Genomic DNA, 18,079 nt, shown 5'->3' with positions numbered 1-18,079 from the left:
GCAAACTGCAAACCAAACTTGTATTTACTCTCTGTTGTTGAGCCAAATACTGGTGGCTTTCCTCCTGCTTCATGTCAAAAATCACGTCACTCTTGACGGCAGCACTTTTCCAATGGCACCTTATGAATCTGCTCCCCAGCCACTTCAGACTTTACTCCCATTCATGGACATGTTGATGACTTAATGGTGTTTTTTGCTGTTAATCATAGAAATTTTCCTTCCGTTGTATTAAGCTTCTAGCCAAGAGAATGGTTGAAGGAAAGCATAAACTTTTCATTCAGACACTACACCCTATCCTAATTGATGGTAAACTAAAATACAAGTAGGTACTACCTCTCTGTGTTTCAGTAAAATCTCAAGTGATTAAAGCTAAATACACATTTATTTTCTCACTGGGGCTCCAATTCAAAATATGCTCCTGGTTTTTCTTCAGATTTGTAAACTATTGATTGCCCAGTGTAAGAGCTGTATGAATACTTGCACTTCACTAAGGTTTAAAACCCCAGGCGTCTGCTGCTAGTTCTCTGTTCTTATACAGGGTTTTCTCAGTGGTTGAATTACAAATACTGAGAGTTTTCAAGCAGCTATTCCTCCTTTCACTTTTGAAACTTAACTCTGTTTTGCTCAAAAACAAAACAAAAGCCTTTTCCTGGAAATAAATTCATGACCCTCTTTTTGGGCATCTCAAAAAAAAAAAAATAGCTCAAGGTTAAGTTGAAAGAGTTGCATTCATCTTGATTGTAGAAGATCTCTGATACCTCTTGAAGCCAGAGCGAGACTATTTGCTTAAATTCTCTAGTTTGCTTTCTTGAAAAGTAAATACCATTTTCTTTCTTGAACTGAGTGTTTGACATGGTTTGAATTTGATGCAAGAGTTAGACTTGAAGAGACTCAGTGGGCTACAGGATAATGAGTGTGTAGTATATTCTTCACCTAGCACCTTTTGGAAAGGGAGAATGTATTTGTTTTGCGCTCTGTACGTATTTAGGATAGGTAGTGTGATAGTAGAAAATGGTCACTCTTGGTTTCAAAAAGCCAATAAAACATTTTCTTCTTGTTTATATTAAAAGTAAACATTTACATTTGGGCCCCTTACTCTTGTCAAAACTACCATTTTTGTTTGTTTTTAATTTTTTCAAATGCAGTAGGGTTTTTCTAAACAACCTCCCCTGTTTTATAATTCAAGCTTACAACCCAGTAAGTAGATTTTACTTTTTTATGTCTGAATTTCAGCATTTTTTGGCTAGCTTGCTTCATTAGCACGTGTGGTTTGGGATGCACTTTGCAAGAACACAAACCATGTGGAATAGCTCTGTGCTTGATCCATTAGAACATGTGTCTGAACCACCCAAGTTAGATTTGCAGTGGCCTTCCCCTTCTCAGACTTCTTGCCAGACTGCACTGAGCATCATTTTAAACATGTTTCTGTTCCAGACCACAGTGGTGAAGCTGGGGATTCTACTAAGTTCAAAAACACATGTCCAAATCCACAGTTAATTCAGAACATATTAATGTCATGTCAAGAAGTAATATTATGCCTTTCCACCTCCCTTCTTTTAGCCATTAGGTTTACCTAACAATAATAGTTTGTTGTGTAGCTTGGCTTGGGACATGCCACTAGACTTCAGTTCTGCACCTGTTTTCCGGAACTATTTCCTAGATTAATCTCCTCACTGTCCATTGCATTCTTTGCGTGGATAAAGGGACTTCTCAGTAGAACCATTCTAAAACTGTAGATGTTAAAAGCTTTTTAAAATTATATTTCAATAAAGCTGAAATTTTAAAAATCTGTTGCCAAACACATTAATCAGATATATCCTAGACACCGCAACAATCTGAGTAGGCATGACACTATTTTCTTTTTTTTTTTTTTGACACCATTTTCTTTATAACAAATGTATTTCTAAGTGTTCCTCTTTTTCTTCTAAATATAGATGGGAAATCAATAAGAAAATACCAGACATTCTCTTTCATAAAAGTTGTTTGATATGAGAATAAAATACTTGTGTAAAACAGCCACTTTCTTTGGAGCAGATTAAAGAATGTGCTGATGAACCAGTTGGGAAAGGTTACTTGGTTTCCTGCTTGGTGGATCACCGAGGCAACATCACTGAGTACCAGTGTCACCAGTATATCACCAAGATGACGGCCATCATTTTCAGTGATTACCGTCTAATCTGTGGCTTCATGGATGACTGCAAAAATGACATCAACATTCTGAAATGTGGCAGCATTCGGCTTGGAGAAAAGGTATCTACTATATTTATATCGGCTTCACAAAGGGGTCCTACGAACTTGATGAAAGAAAAGTTTTGTATGGCTGGCATGGGAAAAATTTAGGGCTGGAGATGGCCTTAAAGTGGACGTCCAGACAGCCCAAAGATCTAAGGCTAGTTGACCCCTGAATGCATTTCGTCTGTTTGTAGTGTTTCAGTACTGTATGGGAAAGCAGAAGAATTAATATCAGCCAAGAGAAGTGTCATCTTCAAAATACTAAACTAGCTGCTTGTTACCTATAGCGTTCCCTGGCAAAGCATTTTGTTGTCTTGTGGGCAAAGTAGTTGGAGTAGGAGAGCCTTGAATTGTCTAACCTTTCTCTGCATATACCTATTGCTGCTATTAAAAAAATTACTTAGTAAACACACTGGTATAAAAGAAGAAATTTAAATATTAGAAAAGTTTAAGATATGTGAAGGTAATTCTGGCTTGTGAGAAGAAAGGTACTCTATAAATGTGATCTATTGCTATATATTTATCTCAGAACTAGTTTTAGTAAAAACAAGAAGGAAAATAACTACCTAGTGGACGACTTCTTTCTTAATCATGTGTGGTCTTATTTTTGTTCTTACGAGTCTGTTGTCCAGAAGGTCACAGTGGAGGTTTGGCCAGGTTTATTTTGAATTTGTTGTCTCAGCAAAATGAAAGAAACTCCTGAGAAGTAACAGATGCTGGGGGAGCGGTGGTCTGAGGCATATGTCTGACATCAGCTATTAGTTGCCCCTGCTCATTAATCTGCTCTTTAGGAAATATGATGGGAAACAAAACCTTTTTGTCCCTTTGTCCTCTGTTCATTGCCCCATGGTTTGCCGGCTTCTGTCACGGACATAGGGTGGGGGGCTTGGTGTTGGAATGCTGGAACTGCACACACCAGCTCAGATGACGGTTTTAGGGCTGGTTATTGCCTGCCTGTCACCAAATACCCTTTCCTTCATACCAGCACAGGGCTCTGGCCCTTTCACAGGGCACCTCTGAGTCAGTCTTGAGAGCACTGTGAACTTGGCATAGAGCTTTTGGCAGCTATAAAGAAAGGCCAGTTTTAATAAAGAAGGCAGATTTCTTCCTTCCCTGCAGACTCTAAAAATGGCACAAAAGCTTAAGCTACCCTAATAATTCAGGAAGCTCTTCTGACTTTATTTAGGGTGTTAGAGGTCATGTCCAATTCCATATCTCACTCTTTTTAAAAGCTTCACATAAGTGTTCCAGACACATTTTTTTAGGAATCAGAATATGGAAATATTTGTGATTAGTGGTCTACACTGTAGAGTAGACCATTACAATTCACCTCTTTTTATAGTAGTTTTTCCCTGTTGACACCAGGATAATTGCTGGTTAGCTTCCCAGCAGCAATCTGAATTGTCAGTATAAAACCTGCTTTCAACTGCATGTTTGAGTCATTAAGTCTTAGTGCCTGAAACAGTCACAGAAAACAGTAGTACTAGAGCCCGAGAACTGGATGATGAGGATTGTTTGCCCAGCTTTGTAAAATAACAACAAAAAAAATGTTTCTATGGACCATCAAAATGCACGTTTTTGTCATATTTATCTTTTGCTCTACTTCCCGGTTAGGTACACTTCTGTTTATACCAGGCCCTATCCTAGGGCTTTCTGTATTTTGGGGACAATAAGATAGATTCATGCCTGCACTCTTCAAAAAGCATGTTCCTTCCTATATAATCCACTCCGGTGCTACAGCCAAGTTTAAAAATGAGGGAGGCATGTCCTTAGCCCTTCTTGGCTTTTCTTTTTTTTTTTTTTTTAAGATTTTATTTATTTATTTGACACAGAGAGAGAGAGCACAAGTAGGCAGAGTGGCAGGCAGAGGGAGAGGGAGAAGCAGGCTCTCCACTGAGCAGGGAGCCGGACGTGGGGCTCGATCCCAGGACCCCAGGATCATGACCTGAGCCGAAGGCAGCCGCTTAACCGACTGAGCCACCCAGGCGCCCCCCCTTCTTGGCTTTTCTAACTATAGTTCGTTTCTCTGAGGCCAGTTATTTAGATATGCAAATTATCCTAAAAATTAATGAATCAGCTTCTGGCTTGTCGATTTCAAATCTGCCACTGAAGCTTGCCGACTCCTCTGTGACTGGCTTTGAACTGACTTCCTCCAAAGGTCAGAGGATTGGGGTAATGGTTCATCTGTTTGTACCCTGCCTCTATATGAATGTAGAAGAGTCATGGTGTCAAAACTGATTTTCTTTCAAAATGTTAATATTTGTAAATTTGAGAACAAAGACTATATTAATAAAAATTTTTCTTTTTTTAAAGATTTTATTTATTTTTTTGAGAGAGAGAGAGAGCACATGAGGGGGTGGGGGGATCAGAGGGAGAAGCAAACTCCCTGCTAAGCAGGGCAGGGAGCCCACTGCGGGACTCAATCCCGGGACTCCAGGATCGTGACCTGAGTCGAAGGCAGCCACTTAACCGACTGAGCCACCCAGGCGCCCCTAATAAAAATTTTTCTAAATAAATATAGTTAAAATGAAAGGACAGATCTTCACATGTAAAAGTGTAAATGATTTACATCATCTGAAGAAAAAGTACAGTGTGCAATCCAATACAGGAACTTAATTGTGGACATGTGCCACATTGTTACTACTTTTAGACTTTTCACTTGGTAGTAAATATAATTTTACCATTCTCTGCTTTTAACCAGCTACTTTGAATAATTTGGACAGTCTTTTTCTCTGTGTAGTGAGGAAGATCACAGAAGACACAAAAAACATTGAATTAGAGAGTGGTTTATAGCAGAGATGAAAACTAAGTTCTTCCTTTTTGAGATTAGTGTCATTTTTCTCTGTTCTTAAAGAGAAAAAAGGACAAGGTTTATGGGGAAGAAAAGATATTACCTATCAAATTGCTAAAAACTCATCAGGACTATTAGTAGTTTTAAGATGACATTTATCTCATCACAGTAGAAATCCATTTTAAGTTCATTTACAGGATCATTTGTTATTCCTATGTCAAGCATATGTATTAATAACTTACCCTTTTTTAACCTAAGTAATTTTATTTTCCTGTAGATGGTGTGCTAGTGTGTAGTTTACCTCCCTTGCTTTCATTCTTATTCAGTAATTAGCCATACAGTCTTCTTTGTCAAATATTTGCATACATTTCAGTTATATAACTAAAATGGGCTGAACTGAAAATGCTCAGACTCGAGGAAACTGAGAAGATTACCTCAAATATATTTATTTGAAAAAATTATCTAAAGTTAGGATGAATGAAAACATCTATCTAATGGAGATGACGGTATGGCCCAGCCCCAATATGTGGTGCTACAATTGCTATAATTATAATTAAATCTCAGATTCCTGAGGGGATCTCAAGCCACGATGATGCTGCCTTTATTTAAATCCAAGAAGAAGCAAATGGAACCGTTAGGAAATATAATAGCCCTAAGTAGATAATCTTACTGGTGGTACATTTAAAACAGTTACAGACCCTAAGTATACGGGGAAACACTTAGACTCATTACATGGAAATCATTTCTTTACCCTTTGATGCCAGGACTAAAGGCTATATCTAAATCAAGAATTGACTATCAGATTATTTTTTTTTTTTTAAAGATTTTTTAAATTTATTTATTCATGAGAGACAGAGAGAGAGAGAGAGGCAGAGGGAGAAGCAGGCTTCCCGCTGAGCAGGGAGCCCGATGCGGGACTCGATCCCAGGACCCTGGGATCATGACCCGAGCTGAAGGCAGACGCTTAACCATCTGAGCCACCCAGGCGCCCTGACTATCAGATTATTATTTTCAACCCCTTTTATATGATTAAGACTTATTGCTAACAGCCATCTAGGTAAGTTATCATGGACTACTAAACTTTGGTATAGGATGTTGTTTTATAAACTAGGATCATGTTTATAATAATCTCTTGTATACTGTAAATAGTAAGTATCTGATATGTTTCTATCGAAATGTTTGTTATCATAGGTTTGTTTTTCCCTTGGGAAATGGAAAAGGGTAGGCCTTGCCTAAGTGGGCCATAGTTAGACAAACTTGAGTGTCACTCATTAAATTAGGAAGAAAAAAATAAGCCTTATTCTGGAATTCCGGGGTTTGTGTCAACTCTTCTCTGTCCTTATCTCTTTGTCACTTGTCTCTCAGAGTCACACAGACTTTTTTTTTTAAGATTCTTTTTTTTTTTTTTTTAAGATTTTATTTATTTGTCAGAGAGCGCAAGCAGGGGGAGCGGCAGGCAGAGCAGGCAGAGGGAGAAGCAGGCTCCCCGCTGAGCAAGGATCCCGATGCGGGACTCGATCCGAGGACCCTGGGATCACGACCTGAGCCGAAGGCAGCCACTGACTGAGCCACCCAGGTGTCCCAGAGTTTGTTTATCTTATTCAGAATTTCCCTCCAAAAAACCTTTATGGTCCTCTCGGGTTTTTATGCATTTAGCATCATACAACTAGTGCTCAGGGTTCAGGTACAGATAGAGAAGAGGAGGTATGAGAATCTGCTAGGACAGTGCTCTTCCTAATCTTTTTTGGGTCAGCAAAATTTTGAAAATTTAATGAAAGCTGTGAACCCTTCTCAAGAGAAATAACACCCACATACAAATTTTTAGGAGTGTCCTAGAACCCCAAGGTCTAGAAAAATAAATGATGGACTGTTAGCTGGGCACCTTACTTTCTGCAACCCAAGACGAGTTGATAAACTCCTCTAGGCCTGTGTTTACTCCTCTACACAAGAGATGCCACAGCTCTTATCTCCTTTCCACAGGTATCAAAGGAGAGAACATGGACGTTTTCATGGAAATACTTAGAAATGAATGGGCTGTCAAACAAATTGCATTACAACAAAGTTTAGGAAAAAAACTATATACAATTTTTGTTATTGTTGAAATTTTGCTTAAAGTAGATGTTTCCCTGCCTGGTTTCAGGAATCTTTTTATTACGTACAGATGATTTCATAGACACTGTATTCTATTATAACAAGATTGTGTGTATGTGTGTGAATAAGAGATAGCATGTACTTCCTGCTGCTTTGGTTTGCTGTATTTATAGTTCTACCTCTCAAGTTTTTGAAGCGTGTCTTCTGACTATAGCAGATTGGGGCTCTCGAATAGAAATATTTAGGGGAAATTTCTCATATTTTGAGTGAGTGAATGCTTGTGGTTGCTACAGGGATGATGCAATGTACAATTAAAGATAATTGGATGGTTTTAGGAAAGCTCTCAAACTCAGTTTGTATAAAGGGTGGTAATCTCATTAAATCGTATTAAGATAAATCCAAAACATCAAAGTGAGTATTACACTACAAATTGTACATATTGGGGTCTTTGTGGACAGTATGGAGTAGAAAAATGAAGAAAGAGGGTCTCTGTAACGTCTTTTCTCAATGGATTTTGTGGTGGTGGTTTTTTTTAACATGACTAAAATTATTATTGGGGAAATACCTCTCACCCTTTGAGGTCAATAAACAGAGATTTCTGCAGTGTTAATTTTGTATTGATATGAACCATGATCAGAGCATTGGGCTGATGTAAATTCTTAAAATTTTTCTGACATTTAAACAAAGAATTCAGGTTTCTATTTCTAGTGCTAACTAAACTATATTTAAATCTCCCAGGATCTCTCTTTCCATTTGTAGCATGCAAGTATTCTGTTCTAACAGAAGATCGTTGAGGACATTTTCTGTAGCTTCCACAGTGTGGTTGGTTCCCACCTAATTTCTCAGCAGAATATCAATAAGCCAACTATATATTGAATTGAGGGTTGTTTTTTTTTTAAGCAAATGATGTTTATTTAAAACTCATTGTGGTGAGAGTTTTACAGTATTAGTACCCTTGCTATTTTAGGATGCACATTCACAAGGTGAGGTGGTATCATGTTTGGAAAAGGGCCTGGTGAAGGAAGCAGAAGAGAGAGATCCCAAGATTCAAGTCTCTGAACTCTGCAAGAAAGCCATTCTGCGGGTGGCTGAGCTGTCCTCGGATGACTTTCATCTAGACCGGCATTTATATTTTGCTTGCCGAGATGACCGGGAGCGTTTTTGTGAAAACGTGAGTCAGCTCAGAAGCTATTCTTCCTTTAAAGTATTTTCTAATACTCTAGTCTGAAATAAAATAAACCAGCACACTCTCCTATGTAGATAAGGCAGTGAAATGGAAGGCGGAGTTGTTCCTAGGAAAACAGAATGATGTTAGATGTTCAGACTCGATGATTTAACATCTAGTTAACAGTTGGCTTCTGACAGTCTCTACACATTATTTTTTCTACTTTATCTCACTTCTCAATTTTAGTTCTTGGAAGTCTCTGTTATTTATATACAGGAATCCTGTTCTACCAGGGAATTCTATTCGCACCTATTCCTTACATGTTCTATGTTTTTGGCTAAGATGAACAAAACAGCAGGTGGCTAACTTTTTTAAAACTAAATCCTTGATTACTATTTGCAGACCTTACAGAAGACTTGCTAACACTTTAAATAGAATTATCTCCATCCTTACAACAAAGAACTGAGAGTAACTTGTGTATACTCCCACCCTCTGCTGTTTTGAATTAGCAGCTTTAACCATCAGAGCCACTGATTATGAGTTTTATTAACTCCAATGTAAAGTCATAAGAAAAGACTCACAGACACTCCTCTTGGTTCCCTAAGTAACAGTGTATCTGGGAACAAATGACAATAGCCAGGCATCATGGCAAGATTTTTTTCATCTTTCCTGCGATCACTGTTTTCTTCCAAAGGCTACTAAATGTTATAAATGGCTGAGCCATTTGTTCAAAGGTGCTCACATTTATAATAATTTAAAGAAAGTTCTATGTAAAATTGTGGATAGTGCCCAGCATAACTACTTAGCTAATTGTCATCATCTTCATCATCATGTGTATGTTCCATCTTACAGACACAAGCTGGGGAAGGCAGAGTGTATAAATGCCTCTTTAACCATAAGTTTGAAGAATCCATGAGTGAGAAGGTAAGTATTACTTTGAAACAAACCAATATTTTATTCATTTCTTTAAAGTTTTCTTAAATCCTCTCAAACAATATTCTTAAAAATTCATATCAAAATATAAATGACTGATAAAGCTTACCCTTTTCAGAGGCAAGACACTTGGCTTTTAGTTAGAGAACCAAAGCATATTTTGCTTAAGCCAAGAAAATGAAGCTTTGTGATATCTAGACATTGGGAAGCCAATTGAGAATCAATTTGGGGAGTAAAATTGTGTAGCGTAGTCACACTGAGGCCAGCCCTGCATACTCAGGAAGCTTAGGCTAACCAAATCAGTGTGCTTTCCAGGTAATTACCTGTTTAATTTTTCAGCAGCTGTCTCATTAAGCATTCTCAGTACTATTAGTCCTCTGTCCCTGGATGAATGCAAGCATCTTTTATGACTTAAAAAGAAAATTATTCTCGGTTATGCTCTCCTGCCATTTACTTTCCTGTGCAGCTGAAGAAATGTTTCATTTCAGTTGCTTCTATCATTTACTACTGAATAATCCTATAGGCTGTAACATAGCATAACACAGAGTGTTATGTCAGCTGAACCTGGCTTGAGGGACATTATGGAGGAGGACTTGGTCAGGCCGCCGTACCGGAGCCCACCAAGGACTCATGCGTGTGGGACGGCAGCTCTGCTATCGCAGCAGCTGTCAGCAGCTCAGGGTAGGACCCCAGTCCTTCGCCAGCCCTTCAGCCCTACCTCTTCCCACACTAGTTTCACACACCTGTGTTCGAGTCTAAACGAATTTCAAGGTAGGCGTTTTGGTGACTGCTGCAGTTGTTGACATATACTTGGCCACGAGCCTCTGCTGGTCTTAGAGGCCCCTGTGAACAGCAGAACCACCTGAGTGGTCTTACAACTCTGTTGTTGCACTCCTTATTCAGTGTCGAGAAGCACTGACGACCCGCCAAAAGCTGATTGCCCAGGATTATAAAGTCAGTTATTCATTGGCCAAATCCTGTAAGAGTGACCTGAAGAAATACCGGTGTAACGTGGAAAACCTTCCGCGGTCCCGGGAAGCCAGGCTCTCCTACCTTCTCATGTGTCTGGAGTCAGCTGTGCATAGAGGTAAGAGTTCCTTTCTTTTTACCCTTTTCAGTCCTTTTTGGATTTACATTCTAAAGCCTCTTGTACCTGTAAATGTTCTTTTCCTCCTGCATTTGCTCTTTTGAGCGCACCTGTGCCTTGCAACTTGGGGACCTTTCTTTGTAAGCATAACTCCAGGAACTGATGTCCTGAAGCCTTGTTGAAGGCCCTTTCTCTTAGCTCAACAATCTCCAGTTTTGTTTTGTTTTTTTATTTCTTTATGTGAGAGAGAGAGAGTGAGTGAGAGAGAGAAGGAGCAGGGGGAGAGGCAGAGGGAGAAGGAGACTCCCTGCTGAGCAGGAAACCCAAGGTGGGGCTCAATCCTGGGACTCCGGGATCATAACCTGAGCCGGAGGGAGACACTTAACTGACTGAGCCACTCAAGTGCCCCATTTTTTTAAGTAAGGTATATTTCTCAAATCCAGTCATTTTAATTTTTTAAAATGCATAGTCAACATTTTTAGCAGAGTCAGGGTAGCATAATGATTTAACGTATGAGCTTTGGGTCAGAGAGACAGGGCTTTAAATTAATCGCTGTATCATCAAATTAACTGGCTGGGTGGCCATTGTTTGCATTTCTTAGTCTCTCCCCAAACTCATTTTTCTTATCTATAAAACAAAAATAATATTTATAGTGAGGAGTTATTATGATGATTGAATGAGGTTATTTGGAATAGCACTTAGCATTCAATAAGTGATAAGTACTGTTATTGTTAATAACACTGATGATATTAGGAAACTAAATAGAAACTTTTGAGTCCAAAAGTCAACCCCTGACAAAAGAACCAAGATGGGCTGTTATAGAAGATCAAGGTTGTCTTTCTTAATATTGGTTATAAGCTGTAAAAATGAAATGCCCAGAGACAGTTGGTTAGTGATTAAAAAGTTAAGTGGAAAAAAATCATTAAATAAAACTCTGAAATTTTGATGATTTTTTTTTTTTTCATATCTGGATAGTGGGAAAAACTCCTAAGCTTGAAAGCAATGGAATAGCACCCAGGGACAGTGCATGGTCTTGGATTGAATACCAAACAAAGGACATTTTGGAGACAATTGGAGAATGTTGATTATGGTCTGGATATTAGATAAAATTGTCCTAAAATGGAAAGGTAGAGATTATTGACTTGTAAAACAATATTGTAAAACGGTATACATAACATCATCTAATTTGGGTATTTTAAAAAAAGAGTTAATGTTCTTAAACTGCAAATTAACAAGAAAAGAAAGACTGTAAATACACGGCCAAAGGCTATGTGCAGATAATTTGGAAAAGTTACACAGATTGATAATGTTAAAAAGACTGACCGTATTAAGTGTTGATAAGGATATGGAAGAACTGGACTATTGAACACTGCTGATGGGAAGTTAAAATAGTACAACCATTTTAGAAAATAGTTTGCCAGTTTCTTGAAAGTTAAATATACATCTACCATATGACCCAGCCATATTTACCTAAGAGATACGAAAGCATATATGCATATAAACTCTTATACGCGAATGTTCATAACAGCTTTATTTGTAATAGCCCAAAACTGGAAATGACCCAAATGTCCATCAACAGTTGAAGGGATAAGCACATTGTAGTATATCCACATAATGGAATCATATTACTTGACAATAAAAAGGAATGAATTGTTGATACATGGATGAATTTAAAAATAGTTACACTGGGTGAAAGAAGTTAGACCAAAAAAATGCATACTGTATGATTGTTTATATCAACTTCTAAAAAGTGGAAACTGGTAAACTGATCTGTAGTCACAGCAAGCAGATCATAGGTTGATGTGGGAGGGGTCTGGGGTGGAGAGGGAGGGAGAGATTCTCAAGGACCATGAGAAACTCTTGGAGTTAATGGAAATGTTCACTATCTTGATTGTGGTGATGGTTTCAACAACGTACACATATGTGAAACTTCCCCAGTTGTATGCTTTAAAAATACAGTCTATTTTATGTTAATTACACCTCGGTAAAGCTGTTTTTTAAAAAAACTTCTTGGGGCGTCTGGGTGGCTCAGTTGTTGAACATTTGCCTTCGGCTCAGGTCATGATCCCAGGGTCCTGGGACCGAGCCCTGCATCAGGCTCCCTGCTCAGCGGGAAGCCTGCTTCTCCCTCTCCCATTTCCCCTGCTTGTGTTCCCTCTCGCTGTGTCTCTCTCTGTCAAATAAATAAATAAAATCTTAAAAAAAAAAATTTATTGGGTTTTCCCATTTGGCATTTTTAGCTCAAGAAAGGAAGCTAGGGAGGCTATCGTGAATATTTGAAGTGTGGTCTTTTTCACAGGCTTTAACTCTGTAGGCCAGTAGGGATTGTTCTTGGCTTTCATTGTTACCCCCATAATTATCTTATTGATAAGACTTCCATTGGCACAGCATTTGCATTATTGGTTTAGTAGTATAAAATCTATATAATGCAGAACACTGTCCAGATAAACCCTAGTCTCTGAAGTCTTAAACTTATTTTATGCCGATAAAGCTCTTTCTGTATTCTAAGCTTTTCAGTCTAGATAATAGCATGACTGGTATATTATATTCTAAAGGAAAACATGTACTTTTATATGTGGTGATATCTGATTGTAATGCTCACCATCCATAATGTTGTGACTTAAATCCTAACTTAGGGCGCCAAGTGAGCAGTGAGTGCCAGGGGGAGATGTTAGATTATCGGCGCATGTTGATGGAAGACTTTTCTTTGAGCCCTGAGATCATCCTGAGCTGTCGGGGGGAGATTGAACACCACTGTTCTGGACTACATCGAAAAGGGCGAACTCTGCATTGTCTAATGAAAGTAGTTCGTGGGGAAAAAGGGAACCTCGGAATGAACTGCCAGCAGGCGGTAAGGAAAAATTTTCTACTGCCATTTTGAATGTTACATTCTGTCAGCTGAGGAACCTCTTCCTGACACTGTCCCAGCTTCCTTTATCATCTGGATCATTTGTGACATCACATGAACATTGGGTACTAAGAACCAGACACAGAATATTGTTCAAGCATATCTTAATAAGAACGTGGGATTTATTACAGAGCAGAAGTTTGAATTCATAAACAATAAATGGAGCTTTGTACTTAAAGAAATAGATAAAATGCATTGTCTGCTGGAGTTTTTAAAGGAAAGGTAACTTGCTAGATGGAATTTCTAAACTCAGAACCGAGGTGAACCAGGTCATGGTAAAACAGAAAACGTCCTCTACCAAAAGAGGATTTGCCTGTTTCTATAGGTTTGATTGAGTTGAGGCTGGAAGAGAGCTGTAACAAATTGAAATTTTCTAAGAGTTTCTTTTTATTACTGATGTGCAGCATACCATGAATTCCTGACCTGAAGGATCAAGAGAGCATGTCATTTTCAAAATCACACCATCTTTCTTGTTACAGTAGGGCAACTATGCATGGAAGGGCCTTTGTTTCTCTGTCCCCAAACTCTACCGTCAGTTCTATAAAGATATTTGGAAAAAATTAGTGTACTTCTTGGGAAGATAAAGTTTTTTTTTTCTTTTTTCTCTTTTTTTTAAGATAAAGTTATTCTTGCTCCAGGGTTCATGAACAGTTGAATAACTACAGATCAGGGACATAATATAAGGTTAACAAAATACTATAGATGCAGTGTATCTGTTTCATTACCATTGTCCATATTTATTGCCTTTGAACAATTTTCAGTACTAAATGCAACATTGGTACCCTGTGTACCCCATACATCCCTTAGAATGCACAAAAGATATCATTTGGTTTTGTATCCTAAATTAGGGAGTTGAGGCTCTTTTCTCAGTGAAAGTTTAGAAAACCACAATTCAGTTGGTCTTTTATTTTATTGGCATTTTTGTTAAAAATTGAGTATTTCAGAAAATCACAATATTACAGTCTGAAACAAAATTCCCACTGAATTTTGATATGGAGTAAAATTTCATCTTAGCTCTTATTACTCACCCTGACCCAGAGTAGACAGTAAATTTTACATCCTGTGGTGGAAGAAGTGGAGAAATAAACAGGCTCTTCTCCAAAATCCCAAACCCAGCTAGAAGGAAGCCTTCTGGAATCTGCTGTGGCTTTGGTTGGCACAGTGTAGCTCCTCAGGAGCAGTCCTTGCTGGTGATTATCCTAGGAAACCTCTGTGACAATATGTATGGGCCTCAGACCAAGAATGAATCAAGACAGCCCATATTTGCATCTCATCCTTTATGCAGCATGTAAAGGAGAGGGAGGTGGTCATGAATAAAACTGTCTTTTTACTGAAGCTACACTTTTACCAAGGTGTACAGAAAAAAGAGGAGAAATTGGCTTAACTTTATTTCACGGCATCTACCTCCAGGGCTTTTTAAAATGTAGTTTGTTAAGAACTAGTGAGTCAACTTGAAAGATAAATAAGGACCGCCCATCTCATCCTTTGTGCCTAGAAGAAAAGTGGGTTCTAAACCTAGAGGTTAGTCTCAAATAATGAAGTACATGGTTTTGCCCACATTAAGTTTAGACAACTGGGAAATAAACACTTCATTTTTTTTAGTCTTTGCTCACAAATATTGAAGGAGTAAATTATCCAAAGGGAGAATATTTTCCTTAGTCTTCTTCCACTACATTATCCATCCTCAATCAAGTGGAAGAATGTTTTGAAATAATTTATTTTGAGTAGGTTTCTTTCTTTCTTTTTCAAAGTTCACTTCCTTAACAGAGTAATCTTCTGTGCCTGTCTGTGGTTGGCCTCTGATTTTCCCCGTTCTGTGCTTGATGATGCTTTGACTCAGTGATCTCTCAACAAATAGTAAACTGTGAAACACGTGGATAATTTTTATCTTAATGAGTACATACTTTTCCAGTTGTACCATAATCATGAACCTCTTAAATTCTTTTCAGTTATGACTGAGCGCCTCTGGACCCAGTCTCTCTCTGGCCAAAGATGACTGTGCAGTGTATTCTCTAGACTGATCGTTTGTCAGAAGCGTTTCCCCAGGTTTTTCCTGAGCAGTCAGGGGCTGGAATGGATATACAATCATGTAGCAATTCATGTTCTTAGTGTTTATTTCCTACACTGCTGTCCCTGGATTCCAGAGTGGCAATGATCCCTTGAGCTGTTAGCCCACAAGAGTCTGTAGGGCATTCATTGTCTCCTTTCAGGAGCTGCAGTCTGGTGCATTCATTGTGAATTCTCAAGGTTTGCCTGTCACTTGTAGATATTTAACCAATACACCTCTTGCAGAGAGTTCCGGATTCCCATGATACTTACAGCTTCCCTCAGAAGAAGGTGTAAATGTTTTGGTCTTTGTCAGCAAGCATCATTACTAAAACTGGTAGTGATCTATCAACTAACCACAGCATTTTGTAGCTTCTCCAAATTGCCATCAAGAATTGGTATAAATAACTTCCATCCCAGAATATTGGAAATCTTTTCTGTTTCCCTCCTCTTGATTGTTGATTTTCAGATAGACAGAATTGGGATTTTCTTTCTTCATTTCCTTGTGATGTGTGTTCCCTGATCAGTGTGTGATGGGATCATTGCTTTCATATGAGCCCCTGTGGGACTGTAGGTCACGTGTATGAGGATCAGCAAATGCTCTCCTCCGGAGGCTAAATCTGTGACACAAAAAGGGCTCTAGTTCTTTAACTTGGAAGAAAGGAAACCCAAACCAGAAAGATTATAGTTTCCGAATTTGCTTTCTGTTATTTAAGATTCCCACCCCAAAACACCATCTGCTATCCATCTGTACTAATAATGATCTTTTAATACATAGAATGCTTTGCTATTTATACAGCCTTCTCCTGTATATTACTCTTTCTTGTAATCCTGTTCAGTTCAAGAAACTGCAGCTAGAGGTTAATCATGCCCATGTTCTCAGAGCTGATATCTGGCAGAGCCAGAACTATTAATAGAACTCAGGTCTTCTGATCCTTAATTTTGAGCTTTTTTTTCTGTGCCCCAGCTTGCATAAGATCTCCTCAAAGACAGGAGAAAAGAGGCACATCTTCTCATGCTTTGACTTTGTTCCATGGACAGAGGATGGACCAAGCAGAAGTAAATGTTAAAGAAAATACCCTCATTTTTAACTGTATGATGACAAGTATTTTTCTGGATATATATAACGAGCAAGCCGTGGTTTACCTCTTGGTTGTATAAAAGATAATTGAGGAAAAATGGGAGTTATTGTATTCTTGGTTTTTGTAATTGATATTTCTTTCAAGTTAAATGAAATCTCTCCTCTGTTTTTAATAACTTGGAGCATGCTTGTTTTAATGCCAATGTAGTGGCATCAAAATTCAAATTCTAGATTCTTAATGACCCAAATAGGTTTCTTTTTTTTTTTTAATATTTTATTTATCTGATAGAGAGAGACACAGCTAGAGCAGGAACACAAGCAGGGGGAGTGGGAGAGGGAGAAGCAGGCTTCCCACTGAGCAGGGAGCCTGATGTGGGGCTTGATCCCAGGACCCCGGGATCATGACCTGAGCCAAAGGCAGACACTTAACGACTGAGCCACCCATGCACCCCCCAAATAGGTTTCTAACTGGAAATGTCTTCTGTTTACCCTTCTCCACTCAATTCCGACTTGGCCGTGTCAGATTTAGCAATCTGATTAACAATCAGGCCGACCTGAAGGAAAAGGCAGGAAAAGGCTTTATATTGTAAAGACCTTTTGGTTTGCAAATGTCCAGGGATGGTCCAGACAGGTAGGCAAGCAATCCCCCACCATGGCTAAAACAGAAGAACTTGCACTCAAGACAGAGAAACCATTTGGAAAGTATTTGGCAGGAGCTCTTGGGCTTGGCCAGTGACAATTGTAGTGCCTTGTTCAAAGTCCACTGTGATGTACCAGACCTGGTAACTATTTGAAGAGATGACATTGCTCTTCCCTGATGTGTAAGTGACTTTCTCCTTTCTTAATTTTTTTTAAATCCAGCTGCAAACACTGATTCAGGAGACTGACCCTGGTGCAGATTACCGCATTGATAGAGCTCTGAATGAAGCTTGTGAATCTGTAATACAGACAGCCTGCAAACACATAAGATCGGGAGACCCAATGTAGGTTATCTTATTTGGGGTATTGATTCATATTGTATTTTATTTGGCAGTGTAGCATCGGGAACATTCCTTGAAATGACTTTTGGATGGTTTGAACATCTTAACTAAAATTGTGATAAACAGAAACACATAGCAACTTTTGTTTAAAATGATACTGGAATTGAGACCTCAGCTCTGCCTCATCCATGATGTAGATACCTAGACCCAGCTTTGTGATGACTGTGACTAAGCATGTATGGGCCTGTACATTAGGTAACTGATTAATTCCATTTAATGGTCAAATAAAAAACAAGAGAGAGAAACACTCAGGATAAAGTGACACATACTTTGTCTCTATACTTTCATCCTATTTGTGTATTGACTCATTAGCCACATTGGCTACTTGATCATTATTAAAAATTCATTAATTATAGTTGAAATAAAAAACAAATGTGGTGGTTGGAGGATGTAATCATGGACAAAATGAACTCTGAAGTTGAATCCAAGATTTAGGAAAGCTATAAAATGCTATAATAAAGTATTTGAATCTCATGCAGTAGTTTTATTCCATATGATGCACAAACAGCTCTTAAAACCAGGTTGCAAGTAAAGAACAGGTTTCCCATTCTGCAGAAATCTTTATAGCCCGCAGCCGGCAGTACCCAACAATAAAATGAGTGCAGTTGATGTTTGTCATCCTGCTGCTATGCATATACTCCTGCTCTTCATGCTGTGGCGGGGGATTAATAAAAGGTATTCTTCTTTAAAGCTTTTTGTACAGTT

General features: G+C 38.5%; 1 protein-coding gene across 2 annotated transcripts in view; it reads left to right on the top strand.

Annotated features, from left to right (window-relative positions):
- GLG1 (golgi glycoprotein 1) overlaps positions 1-18,079 on the top strand; it is a 148,202-nt gene that overhangs the window by 105,235 nt on the left and 24,888 nt on the right. For both annotated transcript variants that reach the window (XM_028092855.2, XM_028092884.2), the window contains exons 4-9: positions 2,035-2,250; positions 8,082-8,285; positions 9,132-9,203; positions 10,116-10,299; positions 12,936-13,150; positions 17,196-17,317. In XM_028092855.2, coding sequence (XP_027948656.1) covers positions 2,035-2,250; positions 8,082-8,285; positions 9,132-9,203; positions 10,116-10,299; positions 12,936-13,150; positions 17,196-17,317 — 1,013 coding nt within the window. The remainder of the gene's footprint in view (positions 1-2,034; positions 2,251-8,081; positions 8,286-9,131; positions 9,204-10,115; positions 10,300-12,935; positions 13,151-17,195; positions 17,318-18,079) is intronic.

This window comes from Eumetopias jubatus, unplaced genomic scaffold (assembly GCF_037043125.1).
Source record: "Eumetopias jubatus isolate StellerSeaLion01/CBP00866 unplaced genomic scaffold, mEumJub1_p1.0 scaffold_10, whole genome shotgun sequence".
In the NCBI taxonomy this organism is placed as follows: domain Eukaryota; kingdom Metazoa; phylum Chordata; class Mammalia; order Carnivora; family Otariidae; genus Eumetopias; species Eumetopias jubatus.
The sequence above is the reverse complement of the archived record's forward strand: the minus strand, read 5'-3'. Positions and strand labels throughout refer to the sequence as shown.